At 33.3% G+C, this 21,945-nt stretch overlaps 1 protein-coding gene across 1 annotated transcript; it reads right to left on the reverse strand.

Moving 5' to 3' along the window:
- Positions 1–5,599: 5,599 nt before the first annotated feature.
- LOC107615978 (putative LRR receptor-like serine/threonine-protein kinase At1g51880) lies at positions 5,600–9,951 on the reverse strand. Its single transcript, XM_016317989.3, has 13 exons — positions 9,652–9,951; positions 9,026–9,569; positions 8,415–8,899; positions 8,187–8,319; positions 8,042–8,113; positions 7,877–7,951; positions 7,711–7,791; positions 7,326–7,504; positions 7,025–7,242; positions 6,756–6,882; positions 6,586–6,654; positions 6,319–6,508; positions 5,600–6,068 (listed from the first exon to the last, which is right to left on the reverse strand). The coding sequence occupies exons 1-13, from the start codon at positions 9,731–9,733 to the stop codon at positions 5,666–5,668; spliced, it is 2,658 nt and encodes an 885-aa protein (XP_016173475.1). The 5' UTR covers positions 9,734–9,951; the 3' UTR covers positions 5,600–5,665.
- Positions 9,952–21,945: the final 11,994 nt, after the last annotated feature.

A 21,945-nucleotide genomic window follows, 5' to 3' on the forward strand; every position in this document is an offset into this window, starting at 1 on the left:
ATTCATATATATGATTTTTTTATTTTTTATTGTTTGTGGTAATAATTGTTTATTGTTTCTTCAGATATTCGTCCTATTTCACACCAAGACTATTCAAAGTACTAGTTTATAATATTATATATATATATATATATATATATATATATATATATATATATATATATATATATGAAGAGTATTAAGAATTAGTAGATTTTGTGATTTGTAGTTATTAATTAGTTATCAATAATATTTTTAATGGTATAAAATTATATCTAATGATGTGAAATTATTTTTTTTTTTGTTGGTTAAATACTGACCAAATTTTAATAAAAATGTTGGTCTCTAGACTTTCTCTAATCTATCGGTGGTGGATTAGAAAAGGGTGACTAAGGATGGATAGAAATTGATTAACCAATACCTGTTGAATACTTGGCATTTAGCAAGAGAATTAAAAAAAAAAAGGATAGTTAATCAACGCAAAAACTGAGTAAGTTACAGAAATTTACTAGAATGTTACTGTAAGGGTATAAATAGGATTTGGACACCAAAAAGTTAGGCCTGTGTTATGGGACCTGGACTTAGGTAAAAATCGGGATAAAACAACATCATCAATAGGTACCAAAAAATTCGAGTCTATAAATTTTGATGGTGGTTTAATATTTTGTTACCCCAATACTAAATAAGTAATATCAATAAAAAAGGTAACAAGATTATAATTGAATAAATTATCATATATATCTATGGTGGTAGTAGTGGTAGAGAGAAAGACAATTTAAAATTTTTAAATAGCTTTTTAAAGTTTGAATATTTCTATTTTCTGCCATACCGAATCCATCTTTTTATGGATACAATGGTCATTTTTTTATTTAATGGATATATTTATTAGCGTTTATATCTTTTATGGGTATATATAGTAATTTATTCTTTATAATTATTGAGTGGAAAGAAAAAAAAACTAGAAAAACAAATTTATTAGAATATATAGTAAAAATAAAAAAAATTTGTTAAATAGTTATTTGAGATAAATTTTTTTTAAAATGAAGTGACTTATATTGAGACATAAACTTTGAATAACTTTTTATCAATTATATATTAATATTGAGGTTTAGATTTTAGCTTTTATTTATATAATTTTTTTTTCTTATTGACATATAAGAATTTAGGGTTTAGAATTTAAAATTTAGAATTTTAAATTTTTTCTCTTTTTATAGAATTTATGGAAAAGATTTTCTTTGAAAAAGATTTATATATAACGTATATTTGCATAAAAAAATTACATAAATGTTCCAAAAAAAATTTCACTACATACAAAATTCTACGTGATATGTTTGCTGATGATAACCAATGGAATCTAATAATTTAGTATAGAAGAAAGACAACACTAAATCATGGGATGTCATCATTATCTCAATGCATGTTTTTAAATTGTGTAAATAATTGGTTTAGGAAAAAACTGTCTCATATGAGCAAACCTAACCAAAGTGATAAAATTGAGTAGAATTTGATTGATTTAAAATTACTTGTAAAATTTAAATATTGTATGAGTCAGGAAGTAAATTCAACTCGATGAAATATTTTTTTTGTTACGATTGATAGATTCGTACTTGACATAGCATATCCAATTATTCGGGTTTATTCCTAATTTTGATTAAAATTATTTTTTTGATAGTGTCAATTGAAAATTTTTTCTAATATATTAAAATTGAGTTGTTGAAAATTAAATAATATAACATGAATTAACTATAAAAGTTATCTTAGATTTATTTACTTAAAATAACTTTTTTTTAAAATAATTTTTTTGCCTACAATTTTTTATTATCAAATAATTTAAATAATTCGCATTAGTTTGTAGCGCTTAATAAGTTGGAGAAATAAAATTATTCAGATAATAGGTAATTAGAATAATATCTGAATTTTTCAATAAAAGAATTAAAATTGTAAAATATAATACTTTATTGTCTTATTTTTTATTTATTTTAAAATAAAAAAAAACAAAAATAGGATAATAAATAATTTTGTTTATTCTAAAAATTGTAAAGTATAATGTTGTTTGCTCTTTTTGTTTTTTCAATTTTTAGAATAAACAAAAAGAAAATATTATACAAGTAAAACCTAAAACCTAAACTCTAATATTGATATATAATTGATAAAAATTTATTCAATGTTTATATCTCAATATAAAGCACTTTATTTTTTAAAAAAAAATTTATATCAAACATTTATTTAACAATTTTATTTTTTTTACTGTTTACTCGAATAAATTTGTTCTTTAGTTTTCTTTTCTTCTTTCCACTCATAAACTGTAAATTTGCTTTTTTTTTTCCTACTGATTAATATTATTTATTTAGTATTTAAAATAACAAAAAACAATTCATCATAAAAATTTATGAATTTTACGAAATTTTTCGGTCTATTAATATTACCTTATTCAATATTTTTGTTTAAGTTCAAGGCCTATAACTCAAGCCTAAATTTTTGGTATCCAAATTTTATTTATACTCTCATAGTAACACTCCAGCAATTTACCGTATTTTTTTTTTCATAATCCTTTTATCAAATATAAGTATCTAACAGATATTAGTCAGTCAACATCATCCTTAGCCATTCGTCTTTATGCCACCACAGACGTCACCATCTGATCTCGTGGCATTGAATTTGAGATTTTGAGGCACAATAAAACAATCAATCATAATATATACCAATTTGGTACCAAGAAAATGAAAGAAAGAAAAAGCCAAGACTTAGCGACTTAAGTCTTCAGCTACAACATAAAACATATCTTTCAAAGTTGCCTGCCTTTCATTTGTATCTATTCTCTAACGTCAAATATGTGCTTATTTATTTATTTAGTGTCATTATTTTGTGATGAGAGTGGAATAATACTTGATTTTATACTGAGAATAATTTATCATGGGACCATCAGATTCGACACTTCTCTTGCATGCAGGGGAAAAATGATTACAACATTTTGAAAATATTTATTTCCATCCAAAATATTGGTCTATTCTTAACATTCATATTTTTTCATTAATAAATTTATTAAATAAATAAATATAGGATTTTTCACAAAAAAAGAATAAAATAGAAATAAAATAATTAATAAGTATAATTTTATATTCTCTTGAATGTATCTATAATCAAATATTTTGAATACATTTTTAATCTTTATAAGTAAATATAACAGGTTCTTTTGATAGAAAAACGTATAATATGTATTAGCATTTTTTATTTTCTCCCTAAACTCTATTTAAAAATATGTTATTGGTTAATAAATTTTTGTATACACAAGGTAAAACTCAAATTCTCTTTAATTAAACAATAGAGGTTGCAAAGCTTTTCTGATTGTTGTGCAAAGTAATTTGGCACAAATGGTTGACATTAAAAATAATTCAATAATTAAAGTCGAAAATTATATATGCATAAAACATACTAGGTTAAAAAAAATAAAAATGAGTTAGGTTTGGTGGTCAAGCTAATTTATGTTTGATACACAAATTTACTTAAAGAGTTAAAGTACAAAATTACTTTGAGTTTAAATTTATTTGAGGTCTAAGACTACTTGAAATCTAAAGTTATACCAATTATTTTAGGATTTTTTTCTATAAATAGAATTAATTTCAATAAACTAGAGGAGACTTCAATTTATTCACACGCTTACTTATTTTATATTGGGAGACTTCATTTTTCTTTCCGTCATTTCAATTTTTTTTTATTATTTAAATTTTATTATTGCACATTTTAATACAAGCTAAGTTTTGCAATTTTTAGTTTTTTTTTGTATTTATTTTTTTATTTCTTACTTTTCATATTTTTTTTTACACTTTTATTAGACATGATTTCTAAATCCTAAGAATAACCCATAAAAATAGTCGTATCACTGGAATCTATTTATCTATATATTCTTAATATATAAAAATAAATATATAAGTTTACCAATATTATTTTTAAAATATTTTTTTTTCTACTAATGCCATGTTAGCAACATCGTTTACTTGGCAAAATATTAGAATCAACCACTCAATTTTTGCCAAATCAACTATTATTTTCAAATCACCAAAAAAAAAAATATAAAAAAATTTGTAATCAAATTTGTAACCTACAAAGACATTCAATCCATATCCATATATTTATTATATCTCACTGTTATAAACAATACAATATATTTATAACTCCAATAATTATTTTGTTAATTTCTATAAATAACTCATTAAATATAATAAACATTCATATTACAAATGTAATAATAATATCAATAATCATAATAAATTTTACGTTACAAATATTCAAATTCCATACTATTTGAACTACTTATATAAGTTTCTTATCACTATTCCTTCAAATGACATCAAATTTAGCACAAAAAATTTATTTCCTAACTACACAACATCTTAAACTTACTCAATGGAGCATCGTTATTTGGACAATATCACTAAACAAAAAGACAATTGATTTATCAAAATTCGCGTGGTTCATATATAAAAAATATTAACACCCACAAATGAAAAAGAGTCTTTTGGCTTAGAAATTATTATATTAGATGAAAAGGTACAAAACAAACATATTTATTATATTTTCAAATTGAATTTACGAAAAAATACTTTAATTACTTTTGCTTTAATTTTTATACTTTTTATATTATTTTATAATACTTTATATATAATTATATTTTAATATCGTTAAAATTATACTTCTTTTAATATGCTATTCATTGTTCTTTTTTAACTTATTATTAACTATGATTTACTAACACTGCAGGGAACACATCTTCATATAATTGTGAAGAGAAATATGATGAACAAATTCAAACATGTGTTACAAGAAGAAAAAGTCTATACTATAAAAAATTTAAAAATAGAAGATGCAAATGATTTGTATAGGCCAATTAAAGATACAATGAAAGCAAACTTTTTACTCACAACTGTGAAAGAAATTAAAGATCCAATTTCAAACATTCTTCAAGACTATTTTAAATTTGAATCATTTGAGACATTGTCTGACAGAGTGGGTCAAAGAAAAATACTAACAGATAATTTTATTTTATACTATTTTAATTATTCTTATTAAAAATAATTTATTCAAAAAAATCTACACATTTTTGTTCTTTTTATTGTAGATGTCATTGAAAAACTACATCAAGAAATTAAGAAGAAAGAAAACCATACAAATTCAAGACACATATTCAGAAGAAAAATATACATGTAAAGATGGAACAAACAATATAATAAAAAATGCATACAACTCAAAAATTTATAAATAATATACCTTTACAAGACCCTACGACAAAAAGAAGAAAGCAACAATTCTAACAATAACCAATAAAGAAAAAAAAAGGAAGACGAGCGCTACATACATAAAAAGACTAAGCCCATCAACTAAAACAAATGTAAAAATCAAATCACTAAATAAAAATATCGCTTTGTACAACTCCAACATCCAAATTTTTTGTACTATAAATTATTTTAAACAAAGCACCTTTCAAATTTAACTTTAGTTTACACATATTTAATTTAATTCTACAAAATATAGTCATTTTTAATATTTATTATATACTATTATTAATTTACCGTGCGCGGGTCTCATTCTAGTTAAAGTAAAGAAACAAGGAAACAAAAGAAAATGAAACACAATACAACTTAGAGTATTTCATTTTAAGCACTAGGATTAGGAAGGAATTATTTATTAACTATCTAGCTATGGGACTAATTTCAGTAACTGGATTCATGGTAACCAACTCATTTGAATCTTTGGCGCCAACATTTTTCCGAGCTGATTCCACCGCCAAACACTCCTTTAGCTCCACCAAAACATCTCTCATGTACGGCCTTTCTTTAGAACTAATGGAGACACATGCCATTGCTACTTCAACTGCTTTCCATGCAGAATAAATGTCGAAATCTCCTTCTAAGCTTGGGTCTACAATACGTTCTATGTCCCCTCTAGCAACCACAGAACCCACCCACTGACTTATGTGAGCATTGTTATGTGCTTTTGATGATGCTGCTGCTTCACCTGTGATTATCTTCAAAAGAACTACTCCAAAACTATACACATCACTTTTTTCAGTTAATTTATTTGATGTTTGGTACCTGCATCACCAATAATATAGTTTCGTTAATTTATAAAGGTCTTATAATAATTTCTTCAAACTCATGAAAATAACATAATTACAGAATAAAAAATAGTATAGAGACTTCATTGAAAAGAAAAAAAGTATAGAAACCTAATTATAAATTTGGTGAAACTATAGAGACCAACACAGTAATTAAAATTAAAATTAAATAATTCAAACCAAACTTTAAAAATAAAATTTAAACCAAAAGTAATTACAACACTTACTCTGGATCAAGGTAGCCAGGAGTTCCAGCAACCATAGTGGACACATGTGTGTCTCCACTGAAAATGAAGCTTTTGGAGAGGCCTAAATCCGCCAATTTTGCTTGAAAGTTTTCATTTAACAAAATGTTTGTACATTTTATATCTCTGTGGATTATAGGTGGCTTGCAACCACTATGCAGATATTCCAATCCTGACACAAGATTTTAGTACAAATTAAAGAAAATAGGATGAGATTGAAGAAAGTAGTTTGTTAGCTTTCTTGTTAACCTTGGGCTACATCCACTGCTATTTGGAGTCTGTCCTCCCAAGTTAAGAATTTTTTCCGGGTAGCTTTTCCTGCACAATTATGATTAAGTATTTTTAAAAGCCTGTATTTATAGCATAATTAAGTTAATTAAATCTAAATTAAACAAAACATAAGTAATTCAGATATACACCTGAAAGATGTTCATTGAGGTTCCCATTTGCCATATATTCATAGATGATCCCTATCTTGTCGTCTTCATTGCAGTATCCAATCAGAGAAGTCAGGTTTCTGTGGTGAACCCTCATAAAAAATTTAACCTGTAATTTATCTCATTTCAGTGTGTAAAAGAATTTGATTATTTGGTTGATTTAGTAGCGAATTTGTTTTTATACTTATTGAATATTTTGTATTGAGATTCAAGAAATATTAGATAACCAACATTTTTATTATCAAATTTACCTCTGCAAGAAATTCCTGATATCCTTGTACTGATGATTGCAAAAGCATCTTGACAGCTACTGGAATATTATCAATAATGCCATAGTAAACTGTTCCAAATCCACCTTTACCGAGGACTTTTTCGAAGTTATTGGTCATGTTAACAACTTCATCGAATGAATATTGTCGGCGCTTGGATTCCAAAGGATCACCAGATTCCATATGAATGTAGACATCATCTAATTTTAAGGTCAAAATGTGTGTCATGGTTAATTGTACTTAGAGGACTGTAAATTGTAGTTTGCAGTATTGTTTCTTTTACCTTTTAGCTCTCTCTTTTTAATGTGAATGATGTTAACTGCTGCAAGAACTACCAGTAGGAGCATCAAAAATGCAGAAACAGATGCTAGTATATAAATAACTGGATTGTTTTCCTTGCTTTTATCTTTTGTCTGTTGGTCACAAGGACCAGATTCACATAGATTTGGATTTTGCCCCAACCTAGCATCATTCAGTAACAAGAATCAAGTTAAAGTGAAAAACTACATTTAATTTGCAATCTCTATGGAGGTTCTTACTTTTAAGTTTCCATGTGTCAAAGTTGTATGATATGTGATACTACATAATTTGTAGAAATTCATGTAACTATGTAAATAACAGGTATTGCTGATTTAGGGTATCAAATTAAATAAGAGTAAGATGTATACCTAAGTGATAGTATACCTTCACTTGACTTTTGTAGAAGTGCATTTGGAATTAGACCTGTGAGGTTGTTATTCTGCAAGTTTCTACAAAAGAAAATGCTTCTTTATTTTTTCTGTAACAACGAAATCAATCATTTATATTAATGCAGAGAGTATGAAATAAACTTACAGGACTCTAAGCCATGGCAGGTTTTCTACCAGAAAAACAGGTATCTCCCCAATTAAGCTATTATTTGATAAATCCCTGACACAACAAACTCAAATCACTACAATCCAAGAGGAGGATAGGAAAAAACACAGAAAAATTCAATGAATTTGCATTGGAGTGACGCACAAGGACTCTAACTTATTAAGCTTGGAGATATAAACTGCTATGTATCCAGTGAGTCCTCTTGAAGATAAATTCCTGCATGAATTTCCAAATACATTATAAACGGTTCATTATACTTAACAAATCAAATCTATACATGCATACTTACAAGGATGTGATTCTTGGGGTGCCATTAAAATTACAATTTAGACCCTCCCACATGTATGCTACAGGAGCGCATGGATCACCTTGCCAATTTTGGGTCACCCTGTAAACTTTCTTGATATTTGTGATAGCATCAACTACCACAGATATTAGAGAGTTAACAATGAGGCTCATATATACAGAACTATAAGATTACTGATGACAATGAAAAGAATAATATTTTAGAACATACCATCATCTTGTTGAGTTTCTAATTGTGAGAAATCCTTAACTTGATAAATCTCAAGAGCATTGATGATGGGTGGAAGGGTAGAAGCTTCTGTCTTAACAAGAGAAATGTTATTATTCTTATAGAATACATTATTTGGAGATGGATCAAATATGGTATTTACAAAGTGACCGGGTCGAAGTAGATTATAAAAGTACTCTCCATTAAGGGTGATGTTGAATTCTCTAGTTTCATTTGGTGCCAGATTTTGAACCTCAGCAAAGTGCAGATAGAAATAGCACTGTTGCTGTGTAGTTACATTAAGTGTATCAAAGTAGAAATCTAAGGAGACACCATTAGCATTTCTTGGTGTAGCAGCAGTCCAGATTACTGAATTTGGCAGTTCATATTCGTTGGAAGGTAGATCATTGCTAATAGGGTTGTGTAGTTGTGTCCACTGGTCGTTGGAATAAGGCTCCCATAAACGATCATGAAAATCATCCATGTACCTGGATACCACAATTTTCTTACACTTTGTAACATTTATATAGGTTAATTATCAACAACTATAATAATCAAATATGTAGTAGAGGAATAATCAAATATCCATCCAAACAATACTAGCAAAATCTGACCTGTATGTTAGGTTGGTGAATGAACCAAAATCTAAACCAACCAAACGAGCCAATGTTGTAGCTCCGGAAGTTTTATAAACATTGTTAAAGTCCATATTCCTGAACTCTATGGCAGAAATAAAAGGAATCCCGTTGCCAGTGTTAACTAGACAGATGTGTACATAATTCAGTGTGGGAGTGTGCATCAGTTCTCTGTAACTGCTCTGTGATGCATTGGTTAGTTTCACTGTGTCCCACAAATTAGACCCGAGATGAATATCAAATTGTGGAAGCTCATTTAGACCGTCATAGTTTCCATACAGAAAACTTGCTCTGATTAAATATTTAGTGCCACTTATCACACTAATTTTGTAACAGTTTCTCATACCGTTGGGAAAGCTCCTCAGGTAACTAAACTGTTGTTGGTGAGTAATCTTATCTTCATTCGATACCATTTTGCTCACACCTGAATCAATGAAATTAGTATCTGAAATGTAATTAATTCCTGTGCTCTTCTCAGTATAGTCCTTTCCTTCGGGTAGCCCACAATCTATGCTAATGAATCCTGTGGCATACAAATAATATTGGTTTCAAATTGAGTTGTTTCAATTGACTGTTCAAATAATTAAATATTGGTAAGTATATACCTGATTGTAACTGGGTTTGAACCAGAAGCCCACTAGTTACAACCCCAAGCATCACAAAAAGCAAGTGCATTAACATTCTCATTATTTTTCGTTGTATTCTATTCTGCACCTTATAATGAGCGGGAGAGTAAAAAGAGTTCCATATATAATATGGTTGATAATGTTGAAGTATGAATTCGAGGTAATTTAAGGGGCAACGTAGTCAATTATGGTGTAGGATGTAGTTTAACTGTTTATGGCAAATTTAGAGCAAGGATATTTGTATATATCATTTTTTAAATATGTAATAAAAATAAGCACACTGCATATATATTTCACGTTACTGAGAAATTAAAGCCAGGCTTGTTTGAAAAGTATGTTTTACATTGTAGCTGAAGACTCAAGTCGCCAAGTCTTGGATTTTTCTTTTTCTCTGCAAATTTCAACCTCGAATTAATTAGTCTCTGAAATAAAAAAGTACTAATTTAGTTATCCATGATAGTAAACGGTGAAAATGTGATGTTCTTCTATCAATTCATCATGTAAACTTTAATGATGGTGTTTATATGTACCGTTACCTACTGTAATATGTTTATTTATGAAAGACCGTCATACAGATCCATAATAACTTTTGGAGTGAAACTTTATCTATTTTGGTAGGATTTGTGATAAACAGGGAACAGTTGATAAATATTATATAAATTCTCAAAAGATAATAAATGCTTCACGATCTAAAACTACATCGTTTCAGTGCTCATGTGGCAACAACGAAACATAATATATAGATAATTCCGTTTCGTTTTACAGCTTTGCACTATCCATTGATGGAAGAAGATACATGTCCACCGTTTGTTATCATGAAGAATATAATTGATAATTTTTTTTCTTCAAAAATTAATTAATCCTTAAAATCTTTAAAAATCTAATTATCACTTTACTCATAAATATATTTTTAAAAAATTTTGCCAAACTAAGTTTAAACTTTAAATGGTTGAGCCTTGGCTTTTTCTCTCTGTCATTTTCTTCTTTGCAACAAAAAGACCAAACTTGTATATGTTGTGAGTTGTGACTGATTGTTTGTATTGAAGAGAATATAAAGTTCTCATTAATATTATTCTATTCCTATATTTATTCATTTAATAAATTTATTAATGAAAATATATTAATCAATATTCTAAACTGAATTGAATTTTAAGAATAGACCTTTTTTTTCAATATCTCTTAATTCAACTGGTCAAAACTTAATTGGTCATGAATTAAATTTTTTTTAAAATTTATTATTAGCTAATGTCTGATAAATTATTACATGTATAAATTAAGATTTAAATTCTAACTTATTTTAAATAAGTAAATTAATCACTGAATCAACCCGATTAAATAGACCATTGTTTTGTATCAAAAGAAATATTTCCAAAAAGTTGTCATTTTTTCCAGCACGTAAGACAAGTATCGAAGCCCATGGTCCTATGTAGTCTAATTCATTGCATCTAGAGAATCAATCCTGCACCTCATGACAATCACAGCTGCCAATTCAACTGTTTTGGTAGTTATTGATACCAATTGGTTGATGAGGTAGACGAAGACGTAGCTTGGATAGTGATCATGGAGGATAGGTGCCAAGGTAGACGAAGACTTAACTAGAATAGTTATCGAGGACATTAACTTCGTGGCCTGGCTCTTTCATGTTGTTATTGCATTGCATGTCTCAGATTGGATTGTCCAACCCAAAACCTTGACCACAAAATTAAAAAAAATAATAATAATAAAGTAAAAATAAGCACATCGGATATATATTCCACGTTAGAGACAAACTAGAGCTAGATACTTAGATAGTTTGAAAGGTATGTATTATACTGTAGCTGATGATTGATGAAGACCTAGATTTTGCTGTAGACTTTGTAACAAAAGACCAAATTGTTATATATTGTCATTGATTATTGTTTTTATTGTGCTTCAATGGTTTATGGCATGATGGGACTATTTACAATATATATCAAAGCAATAAATTATTACCACAAAATAAATAATAAATAAATAATCCTACGAAGGAATAGTATAAAAGCGGACGTAGGATTTTTTTTTTTTCTCCTATTCCGGGTCGTCAACTTTAAAAATTGCATAGTAGTTGTAAAACATAGCTGTAATTTGTAATTTAATGCATGAGCATGACACTAAATTGTGATGTTTAATTCAGACACTCTCGAGTTTAATTTGTTGATAAATGAGGTGTTATTTGTTGATGTTACAGTACTCTTGGATCTCATCAAGCTAAGCTTATATTCAACCAGAGTAACTTGTATTTCCTGGTTCAACCATGGGCTTGATTTATGGCTGAACTCACAAATGGAACATCAAAGTGAATTTATCCATATACACATGCTATGCCTTCACATTCTCCTGTTTTAATGGAAGCCGAAGAGAGACACACTTTTGCTTCATGCAACTATGTATAAGTCATTGAAATGCTCATTGTGTAGCCTCTTTGGTGAAGACGGTGAGTGAATAGAGTTATTTCTAGGGTATCTTTTTTAATTTCCACCTTGAATTTGATATCTAATTGAAATTCAATTCAAAATTTACATTATATTATTCTTACTGGAATGTTAACTGTTTTTAGACCCTTTTTTTCTTATGTTCAGATGTTAACCATTTATGTTTTTACACTTTTTTGTCTTTTTCTCCCTATAATTACTCCCATTTTTTAAATTTGTATTTTCACAACCACCAATATAATTGTGAGTCTGTTATCATTTCTTATTATCCTGTCTCCTTACAAAAAGAAAATTGAATACCCTAAGGCTTCCACTCAGAAGGATCAAGGTAAGTTCTGGCCTCACTCTCACTGTATCAGATTTGACGTTATAGTGACGAATTTTTTATTTTAATAAATAAAATAAATATATTAATTACTGAATTAAATAATTTCAAAAATTATTACCAAAATCTGTCACCTTGTCATATCTTGTTTATATTATGAACGAGTTGAATTTACATGTGATATAAACTCATCTCGTTCACAGTATAAACGAGATATGAGCAACGTCAACTCGTGTACAGTGTAAATAGACGAGATACGTGTAAATAATTTTTCAACAACTATAAAAGGATGTCTAACTTTTGGGATTCTTCACATTCATTTCATATCTTTTTTTGTTCCGTTTTTTTCACAAAAAGAAGGCAATAATGACTAGTAATAACGTATACTATAATACTCCGAATTTTTTAAAATTAAATAATAAATTATTTATAATTTATTATTTTAATTAAAAAAATTATTTTTTAAAAATAATTAAAATTAAATTTTATAATATTTTAACTTTAAAATTTATTAAGATTTTTAAACTATTTTTATTATAATAAAATATTTAAAAAAAGATAAAAATTATTATTATTATTATTATTATTATTATTATTAGTAAAGTAAAAAAAAAAAAAAGAAGAAAGGAAGGAAGAAGTTGGCCGAAGCCTTAAGGGAATTGAAACAAAGATATATATATAATGACACCTATTAGCCTCTAATATTTTCATTTCCTTCATTCATAACTGTTCCGTTCGTACGTTGTCGAGGTATAGTAACTCCTTCTGCCCGCAACTGTGCTTGAGTGAGAGAGTTATACATCGGCTGAGTTGGAATACCGCGGCGGGAGCACCTGCAAAAAGCACTCCAACGCTCAAGTAAGAATGTGAATTATTAGAAAATAAGAGAAATAACTTAGAGTGAGTTCTGTGACCTGCCTTACTCCGAGGTTAGTTATGTGTTTATATAGGCGTCTTTAGTATGTTCGGTTATAGTATATCTCGGGATTCTCTGTGTCTTTCGAAGTTATCCTTAATGATAACGTTTTAAAATGTCAGTTATGTTCCGAGCTTTTCATAGCTCGTCCGGATTTGGTGGGTTTGTTGATATTTGATTTTGTTTTCTTCCGAGGTATTCGCTTGTTGTGTTGGCCGAGGTATTCGTTATGTATCATAGCCCCCAAGCTTGCTTTGTTGTAAGAAAACAAAGGTGAGCTTTAAAAAATTTTTTGTATACCTCGGCCGAAAATATGTCCTTGGAGGTGTTCCTTTTCCCCCGAGCTTGCCTTGGTTTTCTTGGGAAAAAGAATATGGAGCATTTAATTATCGCTTCGTTTCCCGCACTGGGGGAAATGATTGATGTGAAGTCGTAGCTCAGTTTTCGGAGTTATCTGAGCTGCTGGATGTTGATGTAATAATTGGACGGACAGGATGGGAACGGTTATCGAAAGATAAAAAATTGTTTCACTTCCCTCATTAGCTTATTACCTGGTTTGTCTTAAGTGAGCCCCCAATTTTACCTTGTTTGGTTTTGCACTTTGAGTTTTTCTGTGTTTAGAGAAAATGAGTGGAAAAGGTAAGTTTTGACGTTTTCTGGTCTTCTTCCTTTCTTCTCTGTTTTGTTGTTGTCTTATGGTAACGGAAAAAGGTAAGGTTGTGATTGTGGAAAGTGATCCTTGTAGTTGGGTCAGTGAGCAATTGAAGTGTTGTGTGTCATGTTTTCAAGATGTTGAGTCCGTGAAACTCTTAGGGTCAGATGTGTGGGTCAGGGATGGCTCTGGGGTAAGGATAGAGGTTTTGCCTTGTGGGGAGAGTGACCGTGTGTGTGAGAAGGTTGACAGTTGAGCTTATTTTTATCTTTATACCTGTTTGCTGACTGAGTTAGGTGTCCGGCTTCCGTTTTCTGATTTTCAATGCGGTGTCTTTAAGACCATGTTCGTTAAAATTAGAAGTGTGGAGGAGGAGTTTCCGTTTTACCTGAACCAATTTTTAGAAGAGAGGTTTCCAGTTTCTTGGTCTCTGGAGCCTGTTCAAGTGCTTGATGTCGATGATAGGGTGCTTGATGATGATATTGTTCTGGAATTTTTGTTAGAAATGTTGGAATCTAGTGGGCTTTTATCTGTGGCCGAGTTATTAAAGTGGAATTCGGATAAAGAAGCTATTTTGGACTATTTAGGTAATTAGTTTTGGTGTGGTTCTACTGTTGTTTCTGATGTTTGTTTTTTGCTATCTTGTTTGTAGCTGAAAAAGCCCCCACTATCACCACAGCTGGGCTGAAATAATTTTTTAGCCAGAGGAAGAAAAATGAGAAGGAGGGGTCGACGACAAATTTAGGCAAAGGTGGTGGTGCTGCAGCACAGACCGAGGTTAATCCTCGTCCAAAGAGGAAAAGGATAAAGGCTTGTGCTGAGGTGGTTGAGAGTAAAGAAGAGAACTCTCCTGCTTTGCCGATTGTGGAAGCTGTGTATGAATCTCAGAAGAGGCTTCACACCTACCGTGAAGATGATAATATGAGGTCTCTATGGTCGAGGTTCTTCCCTTTGCCACCCTTGCTGATGAGCTGTGCCGTTTCCCTAATGATTCGAAGATGATTGAAGAAGTTGGTCAGGCTGGAATCAGCCATTTCCTTCAGGTATCTTTATTCCATTGTTTGTGTTTGCCATATTTTCCATTCTTGGTCCATTGACTGATGCTTTCTATGGCAGGTTATTGAAGCTCAGATTGTTGCTATTGGGAGGGTTGAGGAGCTTGCTGTCGAGTCAGAGGTGAAGGACTCTGTTGATATTGCTGAGCTGTCTACTGCTGTTCAGGAGAAAGAAAAAATGATCGTTGAGCTCTCCTCATCTCTGAAAGGGAAGGAGAACGAGCTAGCTGAGGAAAAGTGCCTTCATTCGTTTGTTATCGAGGATAACAAGGTTCTGAAATATGATAATGGTCAGTTGGCGGCGCGAGTGAAGGAGTTAGAAAATGAAGTCTATGAGGCTTTTGCTCAGTGTTTCAAGCGAGCTGCTTCTCAGGTCCGGGTTCTGTTTCCTGAGGTTGATGTTGGTAAGCTTGACGCGACGAAGATCATTGTAAATGGAGAGCTGATTGATGATGAGGCTGACAAGCCAAGCGAAAGTTCTAGTATTGGTGATAAAATAGAATGAGGACTGTTAGTTTGTTAGTCTTTTGTAGATTTGATATTTTGATGTTTTTGGATATTGCCAAGGTTTTGGTTTTTGTTTCTTTATGCTGTTACCGACTATGTAGTTCGGTTATTATGACTTGTTCCGAGTATGAAGCTCAGTTTAGCTTTTTTGAATATATATATATATATATATATATATATATATATATATTGACTAGATGTGGTTTGTATGAGTGGTATAGGAGTCACCATGGACTATGTTTTTTGGAAGTATTTGATTAAAGTAGTTATGTTATTGAAAGAATAGGATATGGCGTCCGGCCTCGTTAAAACCCCTTTTGAGTAAAACTCTGTTTTTTGTGGGGATAAAACCTCAAAATGGGAAAAAGAGTACCTTCATCCGCTTTGGCATACATTATGACTGATATTTCCTCAAAGAGGATACATTCCAGTTCCCTGGTATTTGATCTCCTAATAATGTCTCTAGTTGATATGCTCCCTTGCCGAGGACCCTATTAATTCGGAATGGGCCCTCCCAATTTGCTGCTAACTTCCCATGGGCTTGTGGCTTTCTTGCTTCCTTCGTTTTTCTGAGGACGAGCTCTCCCCTTTCGAATGTTCTGGGGATTACTTTTTTGTTGTGTCGCTTTTGCAAAAATTGTTTCATTGCTTGTTGCCTTATTGTTGCCATTTCTCTTTCTTCATCGATGAGATCTAGGTTGGTTGACCTTGCTTCGTTGTTTTTGCCTTAATCGTATAGTTCGGCTCTTAGGGTTGGCATTCCGATCTCTATAGGTATAAGAGCTTCTGCACCGTATACTAGTTTGAAAGGGGTCTCCCCAGTTGCAGACTGGACTGTTGTGTTGTAGCCCCATAGTACTTCTGGGACAAGGTCGGCCCATTCTCCTTTTACGTCGTCCAATTTCTTTTTTAAAGCCTGCAAAATAACTCGGTTAGCTAATTCTACCTGCCCATTTGTTTGGGAATGTTCGACCGAGCTAAAATGATGTTTTATATTGAAGTTTTGTAAGAAAGTTACGAGGTTATGATCTGTAAATTGTCTTCCATTTCTAGAGATTATTTCTCTTGGTATGCCATAGTGACATATTATGTTTTTCCAAAGGAAAGATCTCACCTTTTCGGATGTTATTCGTGCTAGAGGTTGTGCTTCAATCCATTTGGAAAAGTAGTCTATTGACACCAAAAGAAACTTTACCTGTCCTGGCGCTTTTGGGAAAGGGCCGAGGATATCTAATCCCCATCTGTCAAAAAGCCAGCTTACCTTCAGGGTGTGTAACTTCTCGGCGGGTGTTGTTGAGATTGTGGCGTGTTTTTGGCAATTGTCGCATGCTTTTACTTTGGCTATGCAGTCTTTCTTCATTGTAGGCCAATAATACCCTGTTCGTAGTATTTTGGCGGATAGTGTTCGGCCTCCTATATGGTTTTCGCACACTCCTTCGTGTGTCTCTGCCATCACTAGCTCGGCTTCATTCTTATTTATGCATATTAAGAGAGGTTGTGAGACTCTTCGTCTATATAGGTTGTCTCCGACTATTGTATAGTAGCTTGCTTTTCTTCAGAAAAGTTGTGGGTTTTGCTCCTCTCTTGGGATGATTCCTGTTTTGATATATTCGTGAAGTGGTGTTCTCCAATCTCTTACCTGTGTAATACTCAGTATACTATTTAGTTCGAAGCTCGGTTTGTCGATTAGTGTTAGTTGTAAAAGTGTTGGTGTGTGTAATTGTGGTCTTGTGGTAGCTAGCTTAGATAATATGTCAGCTCATGTATTTTGTTCTCTGTTTATGTGTACGATTTCAAATTTATCAAATTTTGAAATGAGATCCTTTGTTATGAGCCAATACCTCTCTAACAAAGGATCTTTTACCTGGAAGTCGCCTTTGATTTGTTGCACCACGAGTAGTGAGTCGTAGTATACAGTGAGACGAGGTATTTGTAGGTCGTTTGCCAGTTTTAGTCCAGCTAACAGAGCTTCGTATTCTGCCTGATTGTTGCTTGCTGTAAAGGAAAATTGTAGCGACTGTTCGGCTATGACTCTTTCTCCTTCCTTTAGTGTCACCCCTACTCCACTTCCTTCTCTGTTTGATGCGTCATCTACATATAGCTTTCAGCCTTGTTCTGCTTGTTTGTCTTTTGTTGTTAACTCGTAGATGAAATCAGCTAACAGCTGTAACCTTGGAGTTTTTCTTGGCTGGTATTGTATGTCGAATTCCGAAAGCTCAATGGACCACTTTATTAGGCATCCGGCTAACTCTGGTTTTGTTAGGATCTGCCTCAACGGATGGTCTGTTGTTACTATTATTGTGTGGCTTTGGAAGTATTGTCTCAATCTTCTTGCTGTGGTGACCAGTGTTAGTGCTAGCTGCTCTATTCTTGGGTATCTGGTTTCTGCTGGTTGTAGTATTCTGCTAATGAAGTAGACTGGGCATTTTGTTTTCCCTGTTTCAGAAACTAGTACCGAGCTGATTGCATGGTTAGAAACGGAAAGATATAAAAATAATGGTTTACCGAGCTCTGGCTTCTGGAGGATTGTTGGAGATGATAAAATTTGCTTAAGCTCGGTGAAGGACCGCTCACAAGTGTCTGACCAGTTGAATTTTTTGTTCTTAGAGATTGTCTGGAAGAAGTGATATGATCGGGTAGCTACTGCAGGTATGAATCGTGACAGCGCGGCTACCTTTTCTGCCAGTTATTGTACCTCCTTTATCGTTTTCGGGCTGTTCATTTTGATGATGGCCTCACATTTTTCTGGATTTGCTTCGATTCCCCGTGAGGTCAGCATAAAGCCAAGAAATTTTCCTCCTTGGACTCCGAGTGCACACTTTTCTGGGTTGAGTCTCATGTTATATGTTCGGATTTGTTTGAAGATTTCTTGCAGGTCGTCACAGTGTGATCCATGTGCCGAGGTTTTTACTACCATATCGTCTAAGTAGATCTCCATATTTCATCCTATTTGTTGTTGGAAGACTTTGTCCATCAGTCGCTGGTATGTTGCTCCTGCATTCTTAAGGCCAAATGGCATAACTTTGTAACAAAATTTCCGTGTTCTGTTATAAAAGCTGTTTTGCTTTGATCTTCTGGATGCATGAGGATCTGGTTATAACCAGAGTATGCATCCATGAAGCTTAGGCTTTTAAATCCAGAAGCATTATCTACTAGTTTATTAATGCAAGGTAAGGGGTAGGCATCTTTTGGACAAGCCTTATTTAAATTTGTAAAGTCGACGCACATGCACCATTTACCTGAGCTTTTCCTTACCATTACCACATTTGAGAGCCATGTGGTGAAGCGGAGTTCTTTGATGAAGCCGGCATTGAGGAGCTTCTTGGTCTCTTTAAGAGCTGCTTTCATTTTTTCAGTTCCGAGGTTCCTCTTCTTCTGGGCGATTGGTCTACTTGTTTTGTCTATGGCGAGCTTATGGCAGATTACATTTGGATCTATTCCTGGCATATCTACTGGTATCCAGGCGAATAGGTCGGCGTTGTCTTGCAGCACCCTTATTAACTTTGATCTCTCCTCTCCTTCTAATGCTCGGCCAATATAAGTGAATTGTTCGGCCTTTGTTGTCAGGGAATCTTTTGGAGTTCGTCTGTTGGTTGGGGTCTTTCTTGGAAGTCCTCTCTAGGATCCAATTCCGCGAGGGACAATACCTCGGATGTGGCATGAATTATTTTTGTCCCCTGGTTAGTCCTTGGTTCTATGCTGGTTTTCTTCAGGCTGGCGTTGTAACATTGCCGAGCTTGTTGTCGGTCTGAGTGTACCGTTGCTACTTTGTTGTTTTGTACCTGAAACTTAACATACAAGTGTAATGTAGATACTACCGCTCTGAAGTTATTCAGGGCGGGCCTTCCGAGAATGATGTTATAAGGACTAGGACAATCAACTATGAGATATTGGACATCAATAGTTTTTGCTAATGGGGGGTTGCCCATTGTTGTTTTTAGCCATATGTGTCCTTTTATTGGGACCCTTTCTCTGGAGAACCCAACCAGTTCTCCTAATGAGGGTTGCATGGCTTTTTCAGATCGTTGCATTTTTATGAAGGTTGAATAAAATAATACATCAGCACTACTACCTGGGTCCAAAAGGACCTTTCTTACCAATAACTCTCCTGTTTGGATGGAGATCACTACTGGGTCATCGAGGTTCGGGCCTGTTGAAGCTAGGTCGTCTTGATTAAAGGTTATCTCTGGCTCCGTTGTGTTGTGTTTTGTTGTAGGTATCGTTCCTTCGATTGCCAACATTGCTCGGTAACTTCTTTTTCGGGCCGAGCTTGTTTCGCCTCCTCCTGCGTATCCTCCTGATATGCAGTTTATGATTCCTCTAGGAGGGTCTGTTGTTGTCCATTTCCCTTTTTCTTTTTCCGTTGATCGTTTTTCTTGCTCCTTTTTGGTTTCCCTGCTTTTTTGCCCCTCGACATATTTGTCTAGGAGTCCTTGTCGAGCTAACCTCTCCAACAAGTCTTTGGCTATTACGTATTCGTCTGTTGTGTGTCCGTACTTCTGGTGGAAAGCACAGTGCTTGCTTCTGTCCATGAATCGTTTATCTTGATGACTTCCTGCTCTAGCGGGGGGCGGGGGGGTTTTACTATCTTGGCGTTGAGGATCTCCTTGATTATGTTCTCCCTTTTTGTATTGAATCTGGTGTAGGTGTCGAACTTTGGTGTGAGCTTGAAGGGTTTCTTTTGCTCTTTTTTGCTCAGCGGTTTGAATATCTTCTCTTCCCCTCTTCTTGTCGGCTGTTTGTCCATTTTTTGGGCTTCCCGAAGTTCCTCGATCTCCATCTGGCCTGCGGCCCTTTCCCGGAATTCCTCCAACGACTTGGGTTTGGTAATTGCAATTGTCTCTCTGAATTTTCCAGGTCTGAGGCCGGTCTTAAGTGCGTGTAGGTGGACTTTGGGGTCCAAGTCTAGGATTTCCATGGTGGCCTCGGCAAATCGGGTTAAGTAGTCTTTAAGACTTTCGTGTTGTCCTTGTTTGATCGTGCCGAGGTAGTCCGATCCGTGGACATATATCCTTGAGGCGGCGAAATAGTCGATGAAAGACCTTGCTAAGTCCTCGAAGGATGAAATTGAACCTACAGATAATTTAGAGAACCAAAGTAAAGCAGCACCATCAAGGCAAGTGGGAAAAAGATCGGCAAAGTATAGGTTCATTATTAGGCCGTTAAAGAACATCATAAACTGGAATTTTTTTATGTGAGCTCGGGGGTCACCAATCCCCTTATATGGTTCCAGGGAGTTAGGTGGCACGAAATTCTTCGGCATTTTGAAGTTGGTAATTTCTTCAGAGAAGGGGTTGTCTAGCGTCAGCTTTTCCTTTAGCAAGGTGATGCTTAAAGGATCTGTGTTTCCCAGGGCTGAGCTTTTAGAGCTACCTTCCTCGTGCTTTCCTGCATTATTCTGCGTGGAAAGCTCGGCAAGCCTTCGCACTTCTGCCTGGAGTTCGGCCATCTGGGCTAGAAGCTCGGCTTGGTTGAATTGTTGAGTCCGTTCTCAGTCATGTTTGGAAAGTCAAAATCCCTGCACAAAAGAAAAGAGCAAAGAGCAATGTAGGAGAAATAGTGGGGTTAGATTAATTCAGGGCCCCACGGTGGGCGACAAATGTTCCGTTCGTACGCTACCGAGGTATAGCAACTCCTTCTGCCCGCAACTGTGCTTGAGTGGGAGAGTTATACGTCGGCTGAGTTGGAACACCGCGGCGGGAGCACCTGCAAAAAGCACTCCGATGCTCAAGTAAGAATGTGAGTTATAAGAAAGTAAGAGAAATAACTTAGAGTGAGTTCTGTGACTTGCCTTACTCCGAGGTTAGCTATGTGTTTATATAGGCGACTTTAGTATGTTCGGTTATAGTATATCTCGGGATTCTCCGTGTCTTCCGAAGTTATCCTTAATGATAACGTTTTAAAATGTCAGTTATGTTCCGAGCTTTTCATAGCTCGTCCGGATTTGGTGGGTTTGTTGATATTTGATTTTTTTTTCTTCCAAGGTATTCGCTTGTTGTGTTGTCTGAGGTATTCGTTACGTATCAATAACCACCGAATGAACTTGCAAAAAAATAAGAAAGGGAGACCATGAGTGAGAGAGAGACCGAATGCATGCATGAGAAAATTGTGACCCACACCAAAAATTTCAGTTTCGATTTCTTATGATACGTAACTCCAATAAAAAATCTAATCCAATGAAAGTGTTCGTGTTTTCTTCTTCTACATGTTGGTGTCATTTTTGTTCGGTGGAAGTTGACGGTGGCATATAGCTCCCCTTCTCCTTGAGTTCGGCCAATTGGAGTTCTAGCAGGCACAGACGATTTTTGACATTCTCTTCTTCGACAGCTTGATTAGAAAACTTTTTCGAAGCCTCGAGTATTTTGATT

The sequence above is a fragment of the Arachis ipaensis genome, chromosome B9 (genome assembly GCF_059453495.1).
Source record: "Arachis ipaensis isolate K30076 ecotype BB chromosome B9, ASM5945349v1, whole genome shotgun sequence".
Taxonomy (NCBI): domain Eukaryota; kingdom Viridiplantae; phylum Streptophyta; class Magnoliopsida; order Fabales; family Fabaceae; genus Arachis; species Arachis ipaensis.